This window comes from Saccopteryx bilineata, chromosome 2, assembly GCF_036850765.1.
Source record: "Saccopteryx bilineata isolate mSacBil1 chromosome 2, mSacBil1_pri_phased_curated, whole genome shotgun sequence".
Lineage (NCBI taxonomy): Eukaryota > Metazoa > Chordata > Mammalia > Chiroptera > Emballonuridae > Saccopteryx > Saccopteryx bilineata.
Genome location: NC_089491.1, coordinates 366,065,117 through 366,084,504, shown reverse-complemented (window position 1 = coordinate 366,084,504; position 19,388 = coordinate 366,065,117). Strand labels below are relative to the sequence as shown.

The following is a 19,388-nucleotide window of genomic DNA, read 5'->3' as shown; positions in this document are numbered from 1 at the left end:
TACATGGTCGCAAAAGTAAATACCACATAATACAAATTTATGGCTATTTCCAATCCTAGAAATGACAGGTAGCAGTCAATAGAACTTACCTTTTAGCACTGCTTATGAAGTTTCCAACTCTTTCCCATTCTAGGCAGGTACTCAGATTGGCCTTTCTCTGACCCAGTTGAAAGAGGCATAAATAACACTTGTTAACTTCCTATCAGCTTAAAAAGCTAGTTTTATTGTATCTCTTTCTTCCAACTGCCCCGACTATAAGATGAAACCATCATCTGGTGGCCTGGGTCTTGGGGTGGCTGAGATGAGCAGACCCCCTGCCAATCTACACTAGGATGTATAGTAAAGGAGAGAAATAAATTTGAGGTATGTTCAGTTAACTGAGATTTAGTGGGTGCTTGTTGCTGCAGCATAACCTAGTCTGACTAATATCTAATTGACCCTTGAACAACTCAGGGTCACCAACCCCTGGGCAGTCAAAAATTCACATATAACTTTTTACTTCCCCAAAACCTAGCTGTCCCCCAGTATCCGTGTGAGGAAGGATTGGTTCCAGGACCTCCGTGGATGCAAAAATCCACTGATGCAGATGCTCAAGTCCTCTGTATAAAATGACTACATATATCACTGTATACAGTTGGCCTTCCGCATCTGCAGACCCCCACAGTTCAAACCCCTGTGGTTCAAGGATAAACTACACTGCTCACAAAAATTAGGGGATCAGGGAATGTGCAGGTAGACACTCCAGTACTTTCAGCCTTTTGTATATAGTGCATTTTCACCAATGAAATAAAAGTTGGTTTTGTATCTCATTGGCATAATTGAACAACATTCTTTGACTTGTCATTTGCTTTTCTGATGTTCTTGTTTAATAAAAAAAATCAAATGCATTTTTTATTGCTTCATATTCATTTTGAAATATCTTCTAATTTTTTTTTTTTTTTTTTTTTTCTTTCATTTTTCTGAAGCTGGAAACAGGGAGAGACAGTCAGACAGACTCCCGCATGCGCTCGACCGGGATCCACCCGGCACGCCCACCAGGGGCGGTGCTCTGCCCCCCAGGGGGCGATGCTCTGCCCATCCTGGGTGTCGCCATATTGCGACCAGAGCCACTCTAGCGCCTGAGGCAGAGGCCACAGAGCCATGCCCAGCGCCCGGGCCATCTTTGCTCCAATGGAGCCTTGGCTGCGGGAGGGGAAGAGAGAGACAGAGAGGAAAGCGCGGCGGAGGGGTGGAGAAGCAAACGGGCGCTTCTCCTATGTGCCCTGGCCGGGAATCGAACCCGGGTCCTCCGCACGCTAGGCCGACGCTCTACCGCTGAGCCAACCGGCCAGGGCCGAAATATCTTCTAATTTTTGTGAGCAGTACATAATTACCTGAATTTAGTTTCAGGGTCACCTCATTTGGGGTAAACTTATAGCTTCTTTCTGCTGCTCTTTTCTGAAAAAATGGGCATGATACCAAACACACATGTTCAAACCTTTTATCTTAAAAAATAAAATTTTCTTTCCAATAAGCCTCCCTCTATTTACCACCCCTCTTCTCCATTACACACACAACTTTTTTTTTTTTTTTTTGTATTTTTCTGAAGCTGGAAATGGGGAGAGACAGTCAGACAGACTCCCGCATGCGCCCAACCGGGATCCACCTGGCACGCCCACCAGGGGGCGACGCTCTGCCCCTCTGGGGCGTCGGTCCGCTGTGACCAGAGCCACTCTAGCGCCCGGGGCAGTGGCCAAGGAGCCATTCCCAGCACCCGGGTCATCTTTGCTCCAGTGGAGCCTTGGCTGCGGGAGGGGAAGAGAGAGACAGAGAGGAAGGAGAGGGGGAGGGGTGGAGAAGCAGATGGGCGCTTCTCCTGTGTGCCCTGGCCAGGAATCGAACCCGGGACTTCTGCACACCAGGCCAACGCTCTACCACTGAGCCAACCGGCCAGGGCCTACACACACAACTTTTTTTTTTTTGAGACAGAGACAGAGAGATAGAGAGGTACAGATAGGAATAGACAAACAGGAAGGGAGTGAGATGAGTAGCATCAGTCTTCGTTGCAGCAACTTAGTTGTTCATTGATTGCTTTCTCATATGTGCCTTGACTGGGGGGGCTACAGCAGAATGAGTGACCCCTTGCTCAAGCCATTGACCTGGGCTTCAAGCCAGCGACCTTTGGGCTCAAGCCAGCAACCATGGGGTCACATCTATGATCCCATGCTCAAGCCAGATGAGCCTGTGCTCAAGCCAGTGATCTCGGAGTTTCGAACCTGGGTCCTCTGCGTCCAAGTCTGACACTCTATCCACTGCACCACTGCCTGGTCAGGGCGCACGAAACTTTTTGGAGAGTAAATTAACAGTGATCTTCAAACTTTATTCTTGGACACCTCCTAAAAGATTTAAGCAAAGATATTCAGTGGTTACAAGAAAGGAGAAAGGATGGAGGTAGTTAGCCCTAGCTGTAAAAATACATGAACAAGTTTTTCATTTACATTAGAAATTATATCATTCTTTCATCTTCTTGAACTTTCATCTCTATTCCATTTTCTCTGCAGAACTACATTCTAAGGTAATATATGCATAAAGCCTTTTATCATTTGCTAATCACTTTTATCACTTTATAATAATTCTTTGAAAAAAATATGTATACATATGTAAATTTTAAATGTTTACTTATGACAAAAAGGTTCATTAAATTTTTTACAGATCAATTATCACAATTATTAGCAGTCAATTGAAACAAATATATTGTAAATTTATATAAATAATTTTTAAAGAAAAAGTAAAAATGTTATTGGAATTATAGCTCTAATGAGATGGATGGGCTGGCTCTTTTTTTTTTTTTTTTAATTCAGTGAGAGGAGGGGTGGCAGAGACAGAATCCTACATGCGTCCTGGCTGGTATCCTCCGAGCAAGCCGACTAGGGGGTGATGCTCTGCCTATCTGGGGCATTGCTCCATTGCTCAGCAACTGAGCTCTTCTTAGTGCCTTGACTGGGAATCAAACCCAGGCCATCCACACACTGAGTCAACACTCTACCACTGAACCAACCAGCCAGGGCCAGGCTAGTTCTTTTAAAAATGCATTTAATACTGTGGTCTGGTAGCTCAGTTGGTTAGAACATCATCCCCATATGCCAAGATTGCAGGTTTAATCCCAGTCAGGGAACATACAAGAAGCAACCAATTATGCATAAAAAGTGAAGTAACTAATTGATGTTTTCCCTTTCTCTCTCTCTCTCTCTCTAAAATCAATCAATAAATTTTTTAAAATTAAAAAATAAAATTAGAGCCCTGGCTAAATAGCTAGTTGGTTAGAGCATCATCCCAATATGCAAAGGCGACCAATTCAGTCCTGGTCAGGGCACATACAGAAATAGATCAATGTTTCTGTCTTTCTTTTTCCCTTCCTCTCTCTCTCTAAAAAAAATTAACAAATTTAATAAAATAAATTAGATAAAATTAAATAAATTAGAATTTAGTTCCTTAGTTGCCTTAGTCACATTTCAATGCCTAATGACAACACGTGGCTTAGTGGTCACTACATTGAGCAGTACACCAGATTGGGTCATTGATTCTTATGCCTTTCCCTTTAATTACTACATTAGCTGCATTATTTCAATTTCAATATGTTAAATTTTTATTATCATTGTTATACATCAATTTTCCAATATCTTGCTCTTCTCTTTATGTAAATTAGAGCTTTTGATATTGTCCCACAAGTCACTGAGGTTTTCTTTTCAGTTCTTCAATCTCTCCCACCCCCTATTTTTCAGATTGAATAATTTCCATTGATCTATTTTCAAGTTAATGGATTCTGTCATTTCCAATATACTATTGAGTTGAATTTATTTTCACATATTATACTTTACATTTTTTTTTAATTTATTGATTTTAGAGAGAGAGGAGAGGAGAGAGACAGACAGACAGAAACATCAATCTGTTCCTGTTTGTGCCCTGACCAGGGATCAATCCTACAACTTCTGCTTATTGGGATGATGCTCTAACCAACTGAGCTATCAGACTAGGGCTCGCATATTATATTTTTCATTTCTAGAACTTGCATTAGTTCTTTTATTTTACTTACTGACTTTTAGAGAGAGAGGAAGGGCAAGAAAGAGAGAAACTTTGATTTGTTATTTCACTTATTTATGCATTCATTGGTTGATTCTTGTTACGTGTCCTGACCAGGGATTGAACCTGCAACCTTGGTTTATCAGGACAATGTTCTGGAGCTACCCAGCCAGGACCCCGTCCAGTCTGTTCCTATTCCTCCCCAACCACCTGTGCTCTAGCCATAATCAATTATTTGAAGTTTCCAGAACAGTCATGTTCTTTCTTGTCTGTACACACTTCTTTCTCTTCCTTCCCTGACCCCAACCCAAGTATCTTCTAATCATTCGTTAGAATTCAGCATAGCTAAACCTCTTTTGAAGACATTTATTAGGCAGGGCTGACTCAAGTAACAGAAACTTCCTCGTACTAACAAATCAAAAGGCAGAAGAGGATTTAATGTAAGAATATAAAGGAATCCTCGGGGAACCCAGACATAGATCCAGCCATACCTCAGAAACCAACCAAAACCAGGACTCCATTTCTTTTTTTTTATTTTTAATTTTTATTTATTTTTTATTTATTCATTTTAGAGAGGAGAGGGAGAGACAGAGAGAGAGAGAGATAGAGAGGGAGAGAGAGAGGAGAGACAAAGAGAGAGAAGGGGGGGAGGAGCTGGAAGCATCAACTCCCATATGTGCCTTGACCAGGCAAGCCCAGGGTTTTGAACCGGTGACCTCAGCATTTCCAGGTCGACGCTTTATCCACTGCACCACCACAGGTCAGGCCATAAATATATTATAAACACTTTTTTTTTTTACAGAAACAGAGAGAGTCAGAAAGAGGGATAGATAGGGACAGACAGGAACGGAGAGATGAGAAGCATCAATCATCAGTTTTTTTGTTGCAACACCTTAGTTGTTCATTGATTGATTTCTCATATGTGCCTTGACAGCGGGCCTTCAGCAGACCAAGTAACCCCTTGCTCGAGCCAGTGACCTTGGGTCCAAGCTGGTGAGCTTTTTTGTTCAAACCAGATGCCAGGCACTCCATTTCACTGGGACATTATCATCATTTCTTGTATTAGTTCTCTGCCCCTTTGAGAGGCTCCTAAGAATCTCAATTTCTTTCAAGTGGCTTTGTTACTGTCTACTTTTATTTCCCTCTGGACCATAGGATCCTTGAAGTTAGAACTATGCCTTTATTTTCTCACCGTTGAAACTTAGCAGAGTGCAGTCAACAAAGCTCACAGGAGGTGGAAAATAAAAAAGGCAGACTGACTCTCAATACGCAACCCAGTAGGCGTTGAAACAGACATTTTCAAAGTGCATAAGGAACCAGAAGAGGAAGCAGTTCCTACTCTATCTGGGCAGTCAAGAAGACTCAGAAATGACATCTGGATGATGCTGCTTGTCCTCTGATAGGGGGATCCAAAGGAAAATACCACAAAAAAAGCAGAGAATCTCTTAAAGACCATCCCTACCTTCTAGGTATCCACCGAAATGAAGAGAGAACACCTGATGTCTTTCTACACATCACTTGAAGAAACAAAGAATCATTAAGCCAAGACCCTAGTGATTAATTTCCATAATATCTCAGCCATTCAAGTTTTCTTCCAGTTCTCTTTCCCATCTACGGTCTTTAGACATTTTCTTACCTGAGCCAAGAGTGTTTTCTGCATCCTACTCCTTTTTTTTTTTTTTTCCTTCATTTTTCTGAAGCTGGAAACAGGGAGAGACAGTCAGACAGACTCCCGCATGCGCCCGACCGGGATCCACCCGGCACGCCCACCAGGGGCAACGCTCTGCCCACCAGGGGGCGATGCTCTGCCCATCCTGGGCGTCGCCATGTTGCGACCAGAGCCACTCTAGCGCCTGAGGCAGAGGCCACAGAGCCATCCCCAGTGCCCGGGGCCATCTTTGCTCCAATGGAGCCTTGGCTGCGGGAGGGGAAGAGAGAGACAGAGAGGAAAGCACGGCGGAGGGGTGGAGAAGCAAATGGGCGCTTCTCCTGTGTGCCCTGGCCGGGAATCGAACCCGGGTCCTCCGCACGCTAGGCCGACGCTCTACCGCTGAGCCAACCGGCCAGGGCCATCCTACTCCTTTTGACTCACCTCTAAATACTGTGTATAGTTTTAAGCTTCCACTGTCGTCATTTTCTGGAGAGGGAGGTTCCCCTCGCCCCCTCAGTGAGGGTAACCCGCCACATGCTCCCATGGCAGCCAGTACTTCCCCTTTCTGAACACTTGCCTCCTTATCCTGCCCTGTGTAATGGCTGCCCCCAACAGCCTGTTACCTGTGACTGCAGGGACCACATCATCTGGTTCCTGCCTATTCCCTGGGCTTGACACAGAGCCTGGCACCTTGGAGGTGCTCAAAATATGTGTTGCTTCCATTGAATTCAATAGTTAGTACAACTTCCTCATCTGAAAGAGAAAAGCCAAGGCACAGAGGTGGGGAAGTGAGTTTTCCAACAGGCTCAAGTTGGTGGTAAGGCCAGACCCCACACATGGGTGGAACTGCTCCGCCCTGGGGTCCTCGGTGCCTTCTTTCCTTCCGGAGTGCAGTGGTGATCAGTGCAGACACTGGCTTTCTGTATCATCTAGGCATTTATTTCTTCTAAGATGTGAACAAAGATAGAACTCTCCTAGGAACTTTTTTGACTCATGGAAAGAGAACATATTTTAGCAGTGAAAAGAGGATGTTTAAAAATTTTCCCCCTATATTTTTAATTTGAACACTTTCAAATCGATAGAACGTTTGCATGAATAGGACAATAAAGACCCATCTATATTTCATCTAGATCGATTTTCAATTGGTGTACCACAAGAATTTTTTTTTTGACAGAGAGAGAGAGAGTGTTAGAGAGAGGAACAGATGGGGACAGACAGACAGACAGGAAGGGGGAGAGATGAAAAGCCTCAATACTTCGTTGCAGCTCCTTAGTTGTTCAGTGGTTGTTTTCTCATATGTGTCTTGACTGGGGGGCTACAGCAGACCAAGTGATCCCTTGCTCAAGCCAGTGACTTTGGGCTCAAGCCAGCGATTCCTTGCATAAGCTGGTGAGCCCATGCTCAAGCTGGATGAGCTCGTGCTCAAGCCGGTGACCTCGGGGTTTCAAAACCGGGTATCTCCGCGTCCCAGTCCAACACTCTATCCACTGTGCCACTGCCTGGTCAGGCACCACAAGAATTTTTATTTATTTATTTAGTTAGTTTAAAGGTTTTATTTATTTTAGAGAGGAAAGAGAGAGAGAGAAGGGGGGGCGGAGGAATAGGAAGCATCAACTCCCATGTGTGCCTTGACTGACCGGGCAAGCCCAGGGTTTCAAACTGGTGACCTCAGTGTTCCAAGTCGATGCTTTATCCACTGCACCACCAACAGGTCAGGCAAGAATTTTTAAAACATGAAATACTAACTAGTTGGGGGCACTGACCTCTATTCTCTTAGATTGTCAAATAAAAAAAAAATGACTACGGCCAACACAACAGTATCTGTCCAGTGTGAGCAAGTCAAAATTATACCTATTTTTAGTAAGATCAGAAAATAATACATATTTTGGTGGGCTGCAGAATTTGAGGTATTAGTTTATGTGTTCCATGAGATGAAAAATGTTGAAAATTGCTGGTCTAGATTCATCAGTTGCTAACATTTTGCACAGCAGCTCTGTCTCCCCTCCCCCGAGTGTGTGTATATGTGTATGTATTCTCCGTCTTCCACGCATATAGTATATATAGTACATATATGTATAGACTTCCTATATATATGTGCATATTCTATACATATACATGTACACATACACTTATTTATTTTTATTCATTTTAGAGAGAGGAGACAGAGAGAGAGAAAGGGGGAGAAGCAGAAAGCATCAACTCCCATATATGCCTTGACTAGGCAAGCCTGGGGCTTTGAACCAGCGACCTCAGCATTCCAGGTTGACACTTTATCCATTGCGCCACCACAGGTCAGGCACACTTATTTTTTAATTGAATTATTGAAGAGTCAGTTGTAGACAGAAAATGATATTTACTCCTGTCCCCTTTCATATATATCCCCTAAGAACAAGAGCATTCTCCTACACAAATACAACATAATTATCACAGTCTTACAGTACCACTTGCTAATATACATCCATATCCAAATTTATGTCCTTGATAGCTGTTTTTTAAAATCCAGGATCCAATCAAGAACCACAAGTTGCCTTGTGTTGCTCTCTAGTCTCCTTTAATAACCTAGAACAGTTTCCACACTACTTTATCTGTCATGATGTTGACATTTTTGAAGAGACCAGGCCAGTTGTTTTGCAGAATGTGTCCTAACATAGATTTGTTTATTTCCTCATGGTTAGAGTCAGATTAAACTTTTTGAGGGCGGCAAGCATGTCACTGACTGTGATGCTGTGGGGGGCTTTCCATTGCAGCGCCTTCACTGCAGATGTCGCAGGCCTTGAGGACATACACCAGATCCCCAGCCCCCCAGGGCTGGGCCGTGGTAAGGTCCAGGGAGCCGGCATGTAAAGGCAGCGTTCACTGCCAGCAATGGCTGCCAACTGCGGGGCACTCCTGCTGGGTGACCAAGCGTGAGCTGAGAACTCCTCCTTCCCACCAGGGGCTCCCATGGCCAGTGGGTCACCTGCTGCTGTGGCCACTCTCTGTGGATGCTGCTGCAAAGGATAAAGAAGAAGGATGAGGGGGTGACCGTGCCGATGCAGTCCTACAGGATGGAAAGAACAGCATGGGACAAGGAGAACCAGAATGAAGAAAGCACTGAAAGGGTGAGAGATGGAGGGGACACACACACCAGAGAAGAGGAGAAGAGCATAGAGTGAGAGACACAGACACAGAGAGTCTCAGACTCACAGGCCCTAAGGGAAAGGGAAGCATCAGCTGATGTGCTTTGCTGACAGTGTCCGAGCTTGTTTCAGAGGCGCTGAGGTTTCGGAAAGTGAAGAGTTTGTGTTTACACTGGTCAGATTCAGAGGGCACGAGGGTTTCTCCCAGGGGGGCTGTGCGGAGTCACTTGCTCAGCCTGTACTTTTCCACACACAGAACTTCTCCTTGGGGACCCAGAAGCCAGGGCCTGGGCCAGAAGCTTCCTGCTCTTGCTGAGAATGTCTCCCCTTTATTCACAGGACTGTTGGCAGATAGGAAGGCCTACTTGTAACACATCTAGGGTGAAGTGGGGAGCAGGACAAGGGCAGACAGAAGGGAGGACCCAGAGAAAAGGGCACTAAAAATAGCCTTCCCACAGTGTGTGGGGAGGAATCCAGAATCCTGGGAGCTTCCCAGCAGGGTGTGACCTGAGCTAATAATAATAGGCCAGGCTTTTCTCAAGAGAACAGTATCTTAAGAGAAGGGGGCTAGAGGAATGAGAGAGAGGCTGCTCAGCCCCCGGACTCAGCAGAGTAGAGAAGGGGACCCAACGAGGCTCTGCCAGAGCAAGTCCTCCAGAAGCTATTGGGGAAGGGCTCCCGAAGGAGGAACTCAGTGCAGACAGAGGACTTTCTGACAGTAATGTCCACTGTCTGTACTTTTCTTTGGCAGGAAGAGAAGAAAAGGAGAAGTGAAGTCAGGAGACATGCCCTCAGCCTCAGGGCTCACAGCTGAACCCAAGTGAAGAATCCTCTTTCTGCCCCCTGCCTTTGGCCAAAAGAGCAATCTCCAGGCCCTGCGTCTTACGGAGGAGGTGGAAAGCTGTCAAGGGGCGGGAGAGGACATCCCGAAAACTCTCCAGCCACTCCCGCTGCTCCTTCTCGTTGGGGCAAGTGAAGAGGAACCTGCGCTCTGGGGTGACGATGGTGAGGCCAGCTTTCCAGCGGTTCCCTCGGATGCCCTTGGGCAGGTCTTCCTTCACCTCGTACCCCTGCTCCTGGCTCCCGAGGAACACCTGGCCCTGCTCAAAGGCGTCCTGAAAATAGAGGGCATGTGGTCATCTGAGGCACACCTGGGCAGAGAGGCACCCGCAGCCATGACAGCCCCCCCAGCTCAATTTTATTTATTTAATTAATTTTTATACACGCACGTCCCCAGCTCTATTTTAGAAAGAAGTGGGGAGGGGTGTGTGTCTCTGGTGGGGATTTCTCCTAGGTGGAACCCAGAATTTGAAAGGCTAAAACTGTAAAAGAAATCACACACATCATCTGTTAACATGGTACTCAAGTTTTTATGGAGAGCTAGCTAGCGATGCGATGGAATTCAAGTGCTGTACACATAGCACCTCATCTAACCCTCGTGGCGACTCTCAGGGAGGACTGTCACTAAGCCTGTTTTCCGAGGAGGAAACTGAGGCACGCAGACCTAAGTCCTTTGTCCAAGGCACACCCCTGAACGTAGGAGGGCCATGCAGGTGGTGTGCTACTGGGTTGCACACTTGAAAGCTGTATGGTTTTGTGAACCAGTCTCATCCCAATAAATTCAAATAAAAATAAACAAAAAGAAAATAAATAAAGATAAAAGTAGCAGGGCCGAAACCAGAGCCCAGACAGCTGTGTGGAAGAGCCCACACTCCTAACCACTATCCTTCCCGGCCTTCTGGTTAGAAGTGGGCCTGGAGGCTAGAAGATGAGAAAGAACCTGTTTAACATTGGCACCATGCTGGATACACATGAAGGACTTCCTGTGGCTAAGAGGAGAGACAGCTTCGTGCGCAGGAGGTGACTTAGAGACAAGCAAAGCTGGGGCTGTGTCCCTCGCCAGGTTTCTCCAGCCCTGTAGCTTCCCCACAGTCCCTGACCAGCACTGACCCCACCTTTGTCTTGGGGTGAACTGGGGAAAAGCCAGCAGTGGCTCTTACCAGTGGGTTCTTGTAATAGAGCAGCCTTCGTTCCTGGGCGTCCAGAGCGAACCACCTTTTCTTGAAAGGTTCTCTCTGCTGCAAAAGAGAGAACCTGGTACCAAGTTGGGAAGCACAAAGGTCACAGGGCCAGTCTGGACTAGGCCAAGAAGCAGGCCAGCCCCTGCTCCACAGTCACCCCAGTGCCCCTCCCTGAGGCCTTTGCACTCTAAGAGGTCTACCCACCTCTTCACCCCTGCCAGCCTCCCCCCCGCCCCCCACCTTCAGGTGCGGCTGTGGGTTGGAAGATGTACTTGCTTTTCCTCTTTCTCAGGCTGTGGACAAGAAGTCTCAGAAGAAGTAAGCTGGGGAAATCAGAAGTGGCTACTGCTCAGCAGTGCTGAGAGTGCTGGCCTCGGCCCAAGTCTGACCTCAGTCAGGGGGAAGAGAGGCCGAGGGCAAGAACCACAGCCCTCTGACGACTTTTCAAGCTGACTGAGGCTTCTTTTCATACTGATTGCTTAACACCTGCCCTGTGGTCTCTTTCTTTTTTTTCTTTCTTTCTTTCTTTCTTTCTTTCTTTCTTTCTTTCTTTCTTTTTTTAGAGAGAGAGAGGAAGGGAGAGAAACATTGATTTGTTGTTCCACTTATTCATGCTGTCATTGGTTAATTCTTGTATGTGCCCTGACCAAGGATCGAACCCACAACTTTTGGCATATCAAGATGATATTCTAACCAACTCAGTTACCTGGCCAGGGCTTTCCCAGTAGTCTTAACAACCATCCTGGCAACATATTTCACCTTAAAAAAAAAAACCATTGGGGCCTGACCACACAGACAGTGGTGCAGTTGATAGAGCAGGCATCCCCAAACTACAGCCAGTGGTCCGCATGCAGCCCCCTGAGGCCATTTATCCGGTCCCCGCTGCACTTCCGGAAGGGGCACCTCTTTCATTGGTGGTCAGTGAGAGGAGCACTGTATGTGGCGGCCCTCCAACGGTCTGAGGGACAGTGAACTGGCCCCCTGTGTAAAAAGTTTGGGGACCCCTGTGGATAGAGTGTCAACCTGGAATGCTGAGGAGCTATGTTCGAAACCTCGAGGTCACTGACTTGAGCGCAGGATCACAGACATGACCCCATGGGCACTGGCTTGAAGCCCAAGGTCGCTGGCTTGCGCAAGGAGTCACTGGCTCAGCTGGAGCCCCCAGTCAAGGCACACATGAGAAAGCAATCAATAAACACCTAAAGGTGCCACAACTATGAGTTAATGCAGTGGTAGTCAACCTGGTCCCCACCACCCACTAGTGGGCATTCCAGCTTTCATGGTGGGCGGTAGCAGAGCAACCAAAGTATAAATAAAAAGATAGATTTAACTATAGTAAGTTGTTTTATAAAGATTTATTCTGCCAAACTTAGCGAAAATCCGATATAAAGTACTTGGTAATTATTATTGTATGCCTTAACTTGCTGTAACTCTGCTTTATAAATTTTATAAAGTTACTTCCCTACTTTATAAATCACCATTACTGTGGAATCGGTGGGCAGTTAGAAAATTTTACTACTAACAGAGATACAAAAATGGGCGGTAGGTATAAAAAGGTTGAACTACCACCTGACCTGTGGTGGCGCAGTGGATAAAGCATCGACCTGGAAATGCTGAGGTTGCCGGTTCGAAACCCTGGGCTTGCCTGGTCAAAGCACATATGGGAGTTGATGCTTCCTGCTCCTCCCCCTGTTCTCTCTAACTCTTTCTTCTCTCTCTCTCTCTCTCTCTTCCCCCCCTTAATAAAAATGGATAAATAAAATCTTTAATAAATAAATAAATAAATAAAAGGTTGACTACTCCTGAGTTAATGCTTCTCATCTCTCTCCCTTCCTGTCTGTCTGTCCCTGTCTGTCTCTCACAAAAAAAACCAAACAAACAAACAAACAAAACCCCACACATAAAACACTGGGATGCTGCCGCTTTGGGAGTTTTTATTAGGGAGCTCCCTCTACTTCTCCCTTCCGTTTCTCTTCTCCTCCTCCCTTCCCCTTTCTTCTCAGAACTACTGCACCCTCTCTAGCCAGACTTCTGACTTTGAGCCTCATTCCCCTCAATGCTCAGGCTGGGTCTGACATGCCCACAAACATCCACCCCCTGGAACTTCATGGGAGACAAAGAAGTCTTTAGGCTCCCTTCCCTTCATAGATAGGTGGGGATAAGCAGCCCCTGAGGGGTTGGGACAGGTTTTGTAAACGAGAGCAGAGGCCACGTTGGTGCTGGGGAGGGGCGTGGCCACATGGGCACCCAGGCATGGGTGCATAGGCGTGGTTTCTCAGACTAATCTCTAGCCCCTGATTCACCAGGACAGTCACAGGAGGAGCCCAACACAGAGCACACAGTTCTGGAAAAGGCAAACGCTGATTCCCAAGGAGCTGCCTTCAGCTGTGCTCTCCCAGGGGTGGGGTCAGTTAGGTGAAGTTAAGAGGAAAGAAGCGGCCGGTGGGGTGGATAAGGAGGGAGAAGGTCCCATCGTAGGGAGGAGCACCCTCAGCAACACTGGCCAGCTGACCACTTGGTCTTTGGCTCCAGGAACTCACGCACATTGATTCACTTCCTTTCCCTCATTGTTCCGCCTCCCAAATTCTGCCCCATTGCCTGCTGGGACAGGGGCCAAGAAAGTCCCTGGAGATCAGTAGAATGTACCTTCGGGCCGGTCTTTTCCATGAAGCCTTGTTTGAGGTAGTTCCTGGTAATGAGGGGCACGAGCTATGGGGGAAAGAGACATACACTGACCCCCTGAATCACACCCCAGTGGTTCAGGGTTCCCCACTGAAGTTGGCTCCCCAACAAAGGGGAAGTTTGGAATGGGGAAGGATGTGTGCTCACGGTTCATGGGGTTATAATTGGAACATGGTATTGATGCAATATTAATATTTCAACAGAGCCAGACGACAGCACCTCAGATGTTTGCAGGGCTTCCCAGTACAGTTCAGTCTTGGGTTAGGACTTGATTTAAGGACTGTTTCAATAACCTCAGGAGGTAGACACAGACAAGGCTCTGAGGAGACGCTCCTGCTGTCAGGGTCTCCTCTAGGTCTATTGTGCATCGGGCTCTGGGAGCAATTCTCAACCACTTCGTGAGCTGGTGAATATTATCATCCTCTTCGGACAACTGTATAGTGGTCAAGGGTACTCCCAAAGTCACATTGCTGGTGGGATGGAGGTCTGGGATTTACACTGAGGGCTGATGGACACCAGACAGACACTAGTGGTACTCCTACACTATACTGTGACACTAAAGTATAAACAAACCTCTCATCGGGTCCCTGGCCAAACCTGGTCATTGGTGGGGATGCTGATACCGAGCCCCAAGGAGGCGACAACAGAGTGGGAAAGTAGAGAAAGCTCTGGACTAGGAGTTAGGAGACCTGGGTTTTAGCTCCAGTTCTGACCTCAGCTGGCTGTGTTCCCTTGGTGAAACCTAACACCCCTCTGAGCCTGTTTCCAGTCTCAGCCAATACGGAGACTGAATGATGGGATCTCCAGAATCCCTTCCCACTTGCCCTCCTGTTTCCGGAGAAGCTCCCGGGAAGTGATGTTGGCCTCCTCTGCTCCAGTGGGTCATCCGGCAAGCCTAGAGCTTCCAATGACAGCCCAGCCCTCTGAGAGCAGAGACGGCTCTCCAGAGCTCCAGGGTCCAGGGCAGAAGCAAAGGGGAAGTGAGATCTGGGGAACATGAATGGGAAGTTTGAAAGGGGAGAAATTGAGCCAAAATTGAAAATATAAACTATTGCACTCCTTTTTTCCTAAAACATATTATATAGGCTTTATTCCTTCATTTGGGAAAAAAGAAAAGAAAAAAAGAGAGTCCTTACTGCTCAGGAGTCTGAACCTGCGTCGAGGCAGGGCTAGTCTAGGTCTAGGGACATGGCTGGGAGAAGGAAAACCACGTAGATGGGGTCCTCTTTACTGCGCCTTAGACCCCTCGGCTCACTGGATTCTCACAATAGCCTTGGAAAGTAGGTATTGTCCCTGTGGTGACAGATGAGTAAACTGAGGCTCAGAGACGTAAGGTGACTTGCCCCAGGTAACGCGTCAGCTTCTCCGACTTCAGAGTCCATGCATTCCTTAGCACAGGACCAAAACCCCACGAGGACTCCCCGGGTTTCTGGCATCTAGATCCCTACGCTTGAACCAGGCCTGCGTGATTGTCCAGGACCTCACACAGCCACAGGAAAGACAGTGCAGAGGCAGGCAGGGAGGAGACGGGGGGGGGGGGGGGTAGGTAAGGCATCACGATGGCACAGGAGGGAGGCGAGCGGGCATTGAGGGTGTTGGCCAAAGGCCAATTTCCTCTGCGGGGGGGGGGGGGGTAGCAAAGTCGGAGAGCTAGCCCAGATAAATAAGGCCAAGCATCTGCACTTTGTCCTCTGTAGTCAGCAGTCAGCACTCCTAGCACGCTGGCCACAGGAACGTGGATTCACCAGTTCCGGGTGCTGACTCTGCAGACTGGGAGCGCCCTGCCCCGGGCCGGGCTGGGACCGCTTTCAGAGCCTTTCCCTCTTGGTGCATCCCAGGGCCTGGAGTGGACCCCCATTCCAAGCACTTGGCTCCCTGCAAACTTTGCGATTAAGGAGCATTAGACTTCCAAGGAGGTCCTACCAGTTTGGAATAAGACAGCACCAGGGACAATATGGTCTCTCCACTCCTGTCACTTACAAAATCCTCCTAGAGTAGGGCCTACAACAGACACCGGGTCATAGTACCTCAAAGCTGGAAGGGACCCTGAAGTTGACCAGTTCAACCGTCACCTTACAGATCTGGAAACAGATGTGCAGAGGTGATGTGACCTGCATTGGTCACACAGCAAGTTGGCGACGGAACACCCATGAGAGCCCAGGCCTCCTGGCTCGAGGTAGCGTCCTCCGCCCCGCACTGTTGGCTTCCGGGCCAAGCCTGAGAGACATACACGGGTGCCCCAGACAACTGAAGGCAATCGCCATGGAGTTCTCAGGCTCACCAATGCCTCGGCCAGGAAAGGCAGACTGTGCCTGCCAGAGCTGCGAGGAGGAAGATCCCACTGCCTTCACAAGACCAGGATGCGAAAGGGCACAGAGGGGGATGGGAGAGTGGGAAGAGCTACTTGGGTTATTTATGTGACTTTCCTGGGACTCAGTTTCTCATCAGCAAAATGGGAATAATCACTCCCACCTAACTGCCTGCCACAGGATTACTAGATAAAAGAAATTACGACATAAAATGGGCTCTAAAGCCCTTTGTAAGCAGCATGGTAGGGATTGTTTGTACCTTTTAGAGCAGTGGTCCCCAACCTTTTTTGGGCCACGGACCGGTTTAATGTCAGAAAATATTTTCACGGACCAGCCTTTAGGATGGGACAGATAAATGTATCACATGATCGAGACAAGCATCAAGAGTGAGGTTTAGACGGATGTAACAGAAGGAATCTGGTCATTTTTAAAAATAAAACATCGTGGCCCTGGCCGGTTGGCTCAGTGGTAGAGCGTCGGTCTGGCGTGTGGGGGACCCGGGTTCGATTCCCGGCCAGGGCACATAGGAGAAGCGCCCATTTGCTTCTCCACCCCCCACCCCCTCCTTCCTCCCTGTCTCTCTCTTCCCCTCCTGCAGCCAAGGCTCCATTGGAGCAGGGATGGCCCGGGCGCTGGGGATGGCTCCTTGGCCTCTGCCCCAGGCGCTAGAGTGGCTCTGGTCGTGGCAAAGCGATGCCCCGGAGGGGCAGAGCATCGCCCCCTGGTGGGCAGAACGTAGCCCCTGGTGGGTGTGCCGGGTGGATCCCGGTCGGGCGCATGCGGGAGTCTGTCTGTCTCTCCTCATTTCCAGCTTCAGAAAAATACAAAAAAAAAAAAAGAAAAGAAAAAAAAATAAAACATCGTTCAGACTTAAATATAAATAAGATGGAAATGATGTAAGTTATTTATTCTTTCTCTGCGGACCAGTACCAAATGGCCCACGGACCAATACCGGTCCACGGCCCAGGGGTTGGGGACCACTGTTTTAGAGGGAGAACATGTCAGGAAGAAATGCGCAAATCCTGAGTCTTTAATATGGTGAACGAAGCCATGAGTCTGGAAGGGAAGAGCCTGACCCACCTTCTGGAGGGCGCCTTGCCCTGTGTGAGGCCACAGTCCCCCAGCCGGCCCAAGAAACGGCCTTTGGTTTCTCTCTGAGGTACCCAACCCCAAGTCTCAAGGCCTTGCCTACAAACCAACCTAGTCTAGCCTCTGAGTGTCTTCAAGACAGCAGTCAAGGAGAGGAGGTGGCAGAGAGGAAACTCGGAAGTTGGGGTCCACTTTTAGCTCACCTCAGACTCTGGGAGCTCAGGAAAGGCTGCCGTTAGGTATTGCAGACGGGCTGCGCGGAGGGCATTGAACCAGTCCACTATCTCCTGCGGAGACAAACAGTCAGCCAGTGAGACGGAGCAGGGAGGGGCTGAGTGTGGTGGCAGGAGGTAGCTGTGTCTTCAGGTCTGGGCACATGCATTCAGCACATGCACACACCCCCAGTTCCACTCAGGGGCCTGTGGGCTGATCACAGGACCTGAGGGGACAATGCCAGAGCCCGGGGAGTCGGGGGACTCACCTGAGCAAACAGGAAGCCACTGCCAGGGAGCTCCCCAGAGTCATTGGACAGGACCAAGGTAAACTGCTGAGAGTTATGCAATGGCCTAGGACCGTCCTTGACATTTTCTCCTGTGTGTACGAATGACCTGAGGCTCTCATTACAATGCAGATAGGGAGGGATTCAGTGGGTGTGGGTGGGGCCTGAGATTCTACATTCCTAACAATCTTGAAGTTGATGTGATGCTGGTCAGTAGGAAACACTTTGAGGGGCAAGGGTCCTCAGACATCAGAGACTTTTTTTTTGGGGGGGGGACAGGGCTCAAGCATCTGGGGATGCTCCTCCAATGGAGGTGCTCATTGCCTAGAGTACTATGTAGGCCAAAGCTGGCTTAGACCTTCTGCTGTCACTCTGGGAGAATGCATCCCTCAGCAGAGTAGTCACCATCATATCTCACCAGGCAAACAGCTCATCTAGCTGGCCTGCCTCTGCTCTCCAGATAGTCCTCCTCCAGGTAGACAGAGTGATTTTCTAACTGCAGATCTGTTGAGTCTGGTTTCGGGTTCTTTCCACAACCCTCACGAGTAAAACCTAAGCTCTGTGCTATGACTTACTTTGCCCTCTGAACTCCTTCTAAACAAAGCCATTTGCAGTCCCAACACAGGCTCTTCCCTCCTCCTGGAACACCATGCCTCACCTACCTCGCTCCCCTCACTGCACACACACCTTTTATCTAGAATATTCTACTCACCTTGAAGGTTAGTTTAGGTGTTCTAATAAATTTTTGCTCAGTCCAAGTCCTGCTTCGACGAGGACTGCCCCCCTCATTCTCACTCACCCATCCCCCACCCACAATTACAGCCACATTTGCTTCTATGATCCCACCCATTGCTTCTTGGCCACAGCAAATGGACCAGGGCTGAAGCAATGCAAAGGCTAGACTGTGCTTATCAGATTCTGTGTCCTGGGAATTTGGAATTGGGAGGCAGAAAAACTTGTTCAAATAGCTGCATGCTGCACTTTGATGTAATTTGATGGCTGAGAAATTCATTTGAATATGATTTCAAAGGAATGAAACATAATTACGCTTTGTCTCTCATGGGTTGAATTGTGAGTTCTGAGCTCTCTAGTCCTGGGAGGTAAGAACCTTCTTGTGTCTCAGGCACTAAGGGGTTAGGCCACCCCAGGAAAGACCCAGCGAAGCCTTCACTTTGGAAGATCTCTCCAGTCACAAGCTGGTGACTTGGGGTCAAATTCCACCTGCATTCCTGTTTGTTTAGCTCCTGAAGTTTTATCTGTTTGTTTCAATCCTTTACACAGGTTTTCCCGTTTGCCACAGTCTACTGCTTTGCACCTCACTTTTAAAGGACCGACCGGGCTCCTGCAGGTGTGATTTGCAACACCTCACTTAACACCTATCGAATGGAGAAGGTGTGGTATCAAGGGAAAGAGGAGACTGGCCAGGCCCAAGCTGTCAGACGCCCTACCACTGGGCAAGTGGGAAGGAGTCATCATAAGTGTCAGAGACCTTGGGCACCTCAGCGAATGTCCTCTCAGCAGCAACTGGCACAGAGCGGTGGCCATCAGTGTCCAGCCAGTCTGGGCCACAGCAGAGAGCCCATCATGGAATAATAGCCCATCATGGACTGAGAGCCAGGGATCTGACTTCCTGGACCTTTAAGTAGTACTTCTCTCAAACTTTAATGTGTAGAAGGCTCGCCCATGAATCCTATTAAAATGCAATGTCTAATTTATTGGGTCCAGGGTCCAAGGTGGGCCTGACACTCTGGTTCTTATTTTATTTTTTTATTTTTCTGAAGCTGGAAACGGGGAGGCAGTCAGACAGACTCCCACATGTGTCCGACTGGGATCCACCCGGCATGCCCACCAGGGGGCAATGCTCTGCCCATCTGGGGCGTCACTCTGTTGCAACCAGAGCCATTCTAGCGCCTGAGGCAGAGGCCATAGAGCCATCCTCAGCGCCCAGGCCAGCTTTGC

General features: G+C 48.1%; 1 protein-coding gene across 6 annotated transcripts in view; it reads right to left on the bottom strand.

Moving 5' to 3' along the window:
- Nucleotides 1–7,834: 7,834 nt before the first annotated feature.
- Nucleotides 7,835–19,388, bottom strand: part of ADAP2 (ArfGAP with dual PH domains 2) — a 123,011-nt gene continuing 111,457 nt past the window's right edge. The window contains exons 8-12 of one of the 6 annotated variants that reach the window (XM_066263298.1): nucleotides 17,134–17,217; nucleotides 13,497–13,559; nucleotides 10,830–10,907; nucleotides 9,814–9,944; nucleotides 7,835–8,700 (exon numbers count right to left, since the gene is read on the bottom strand). In XM_066263298.1, coding sequence (XP_066119395.1) covers nucleotides 8,463–8,700; nucleotides 9,814–9,944; nucleotides 10,830–10,907; nucleotides 13,497–13,559; nucleotides 17,134–17,217 — 594 coding nt within the window. In that variant the 3' untranslated portion in view covers nucleotides 7,835–8,462. Of the gene's footprint in view, nucleotides 8,701–9,715; nucleotides 9,945–10,829; nucleotides 10,908–13,496; nucleotides 13,560–15,892; nucleotides 16,653–17,133; nucleotides 17,218–19,388 lie in introns of those variants that run through there. The other 5 variants (XM_066263293.1, XM_066263295.1, XM_066263296.1 and 2 more) reach the window with 5 other exon arrangements.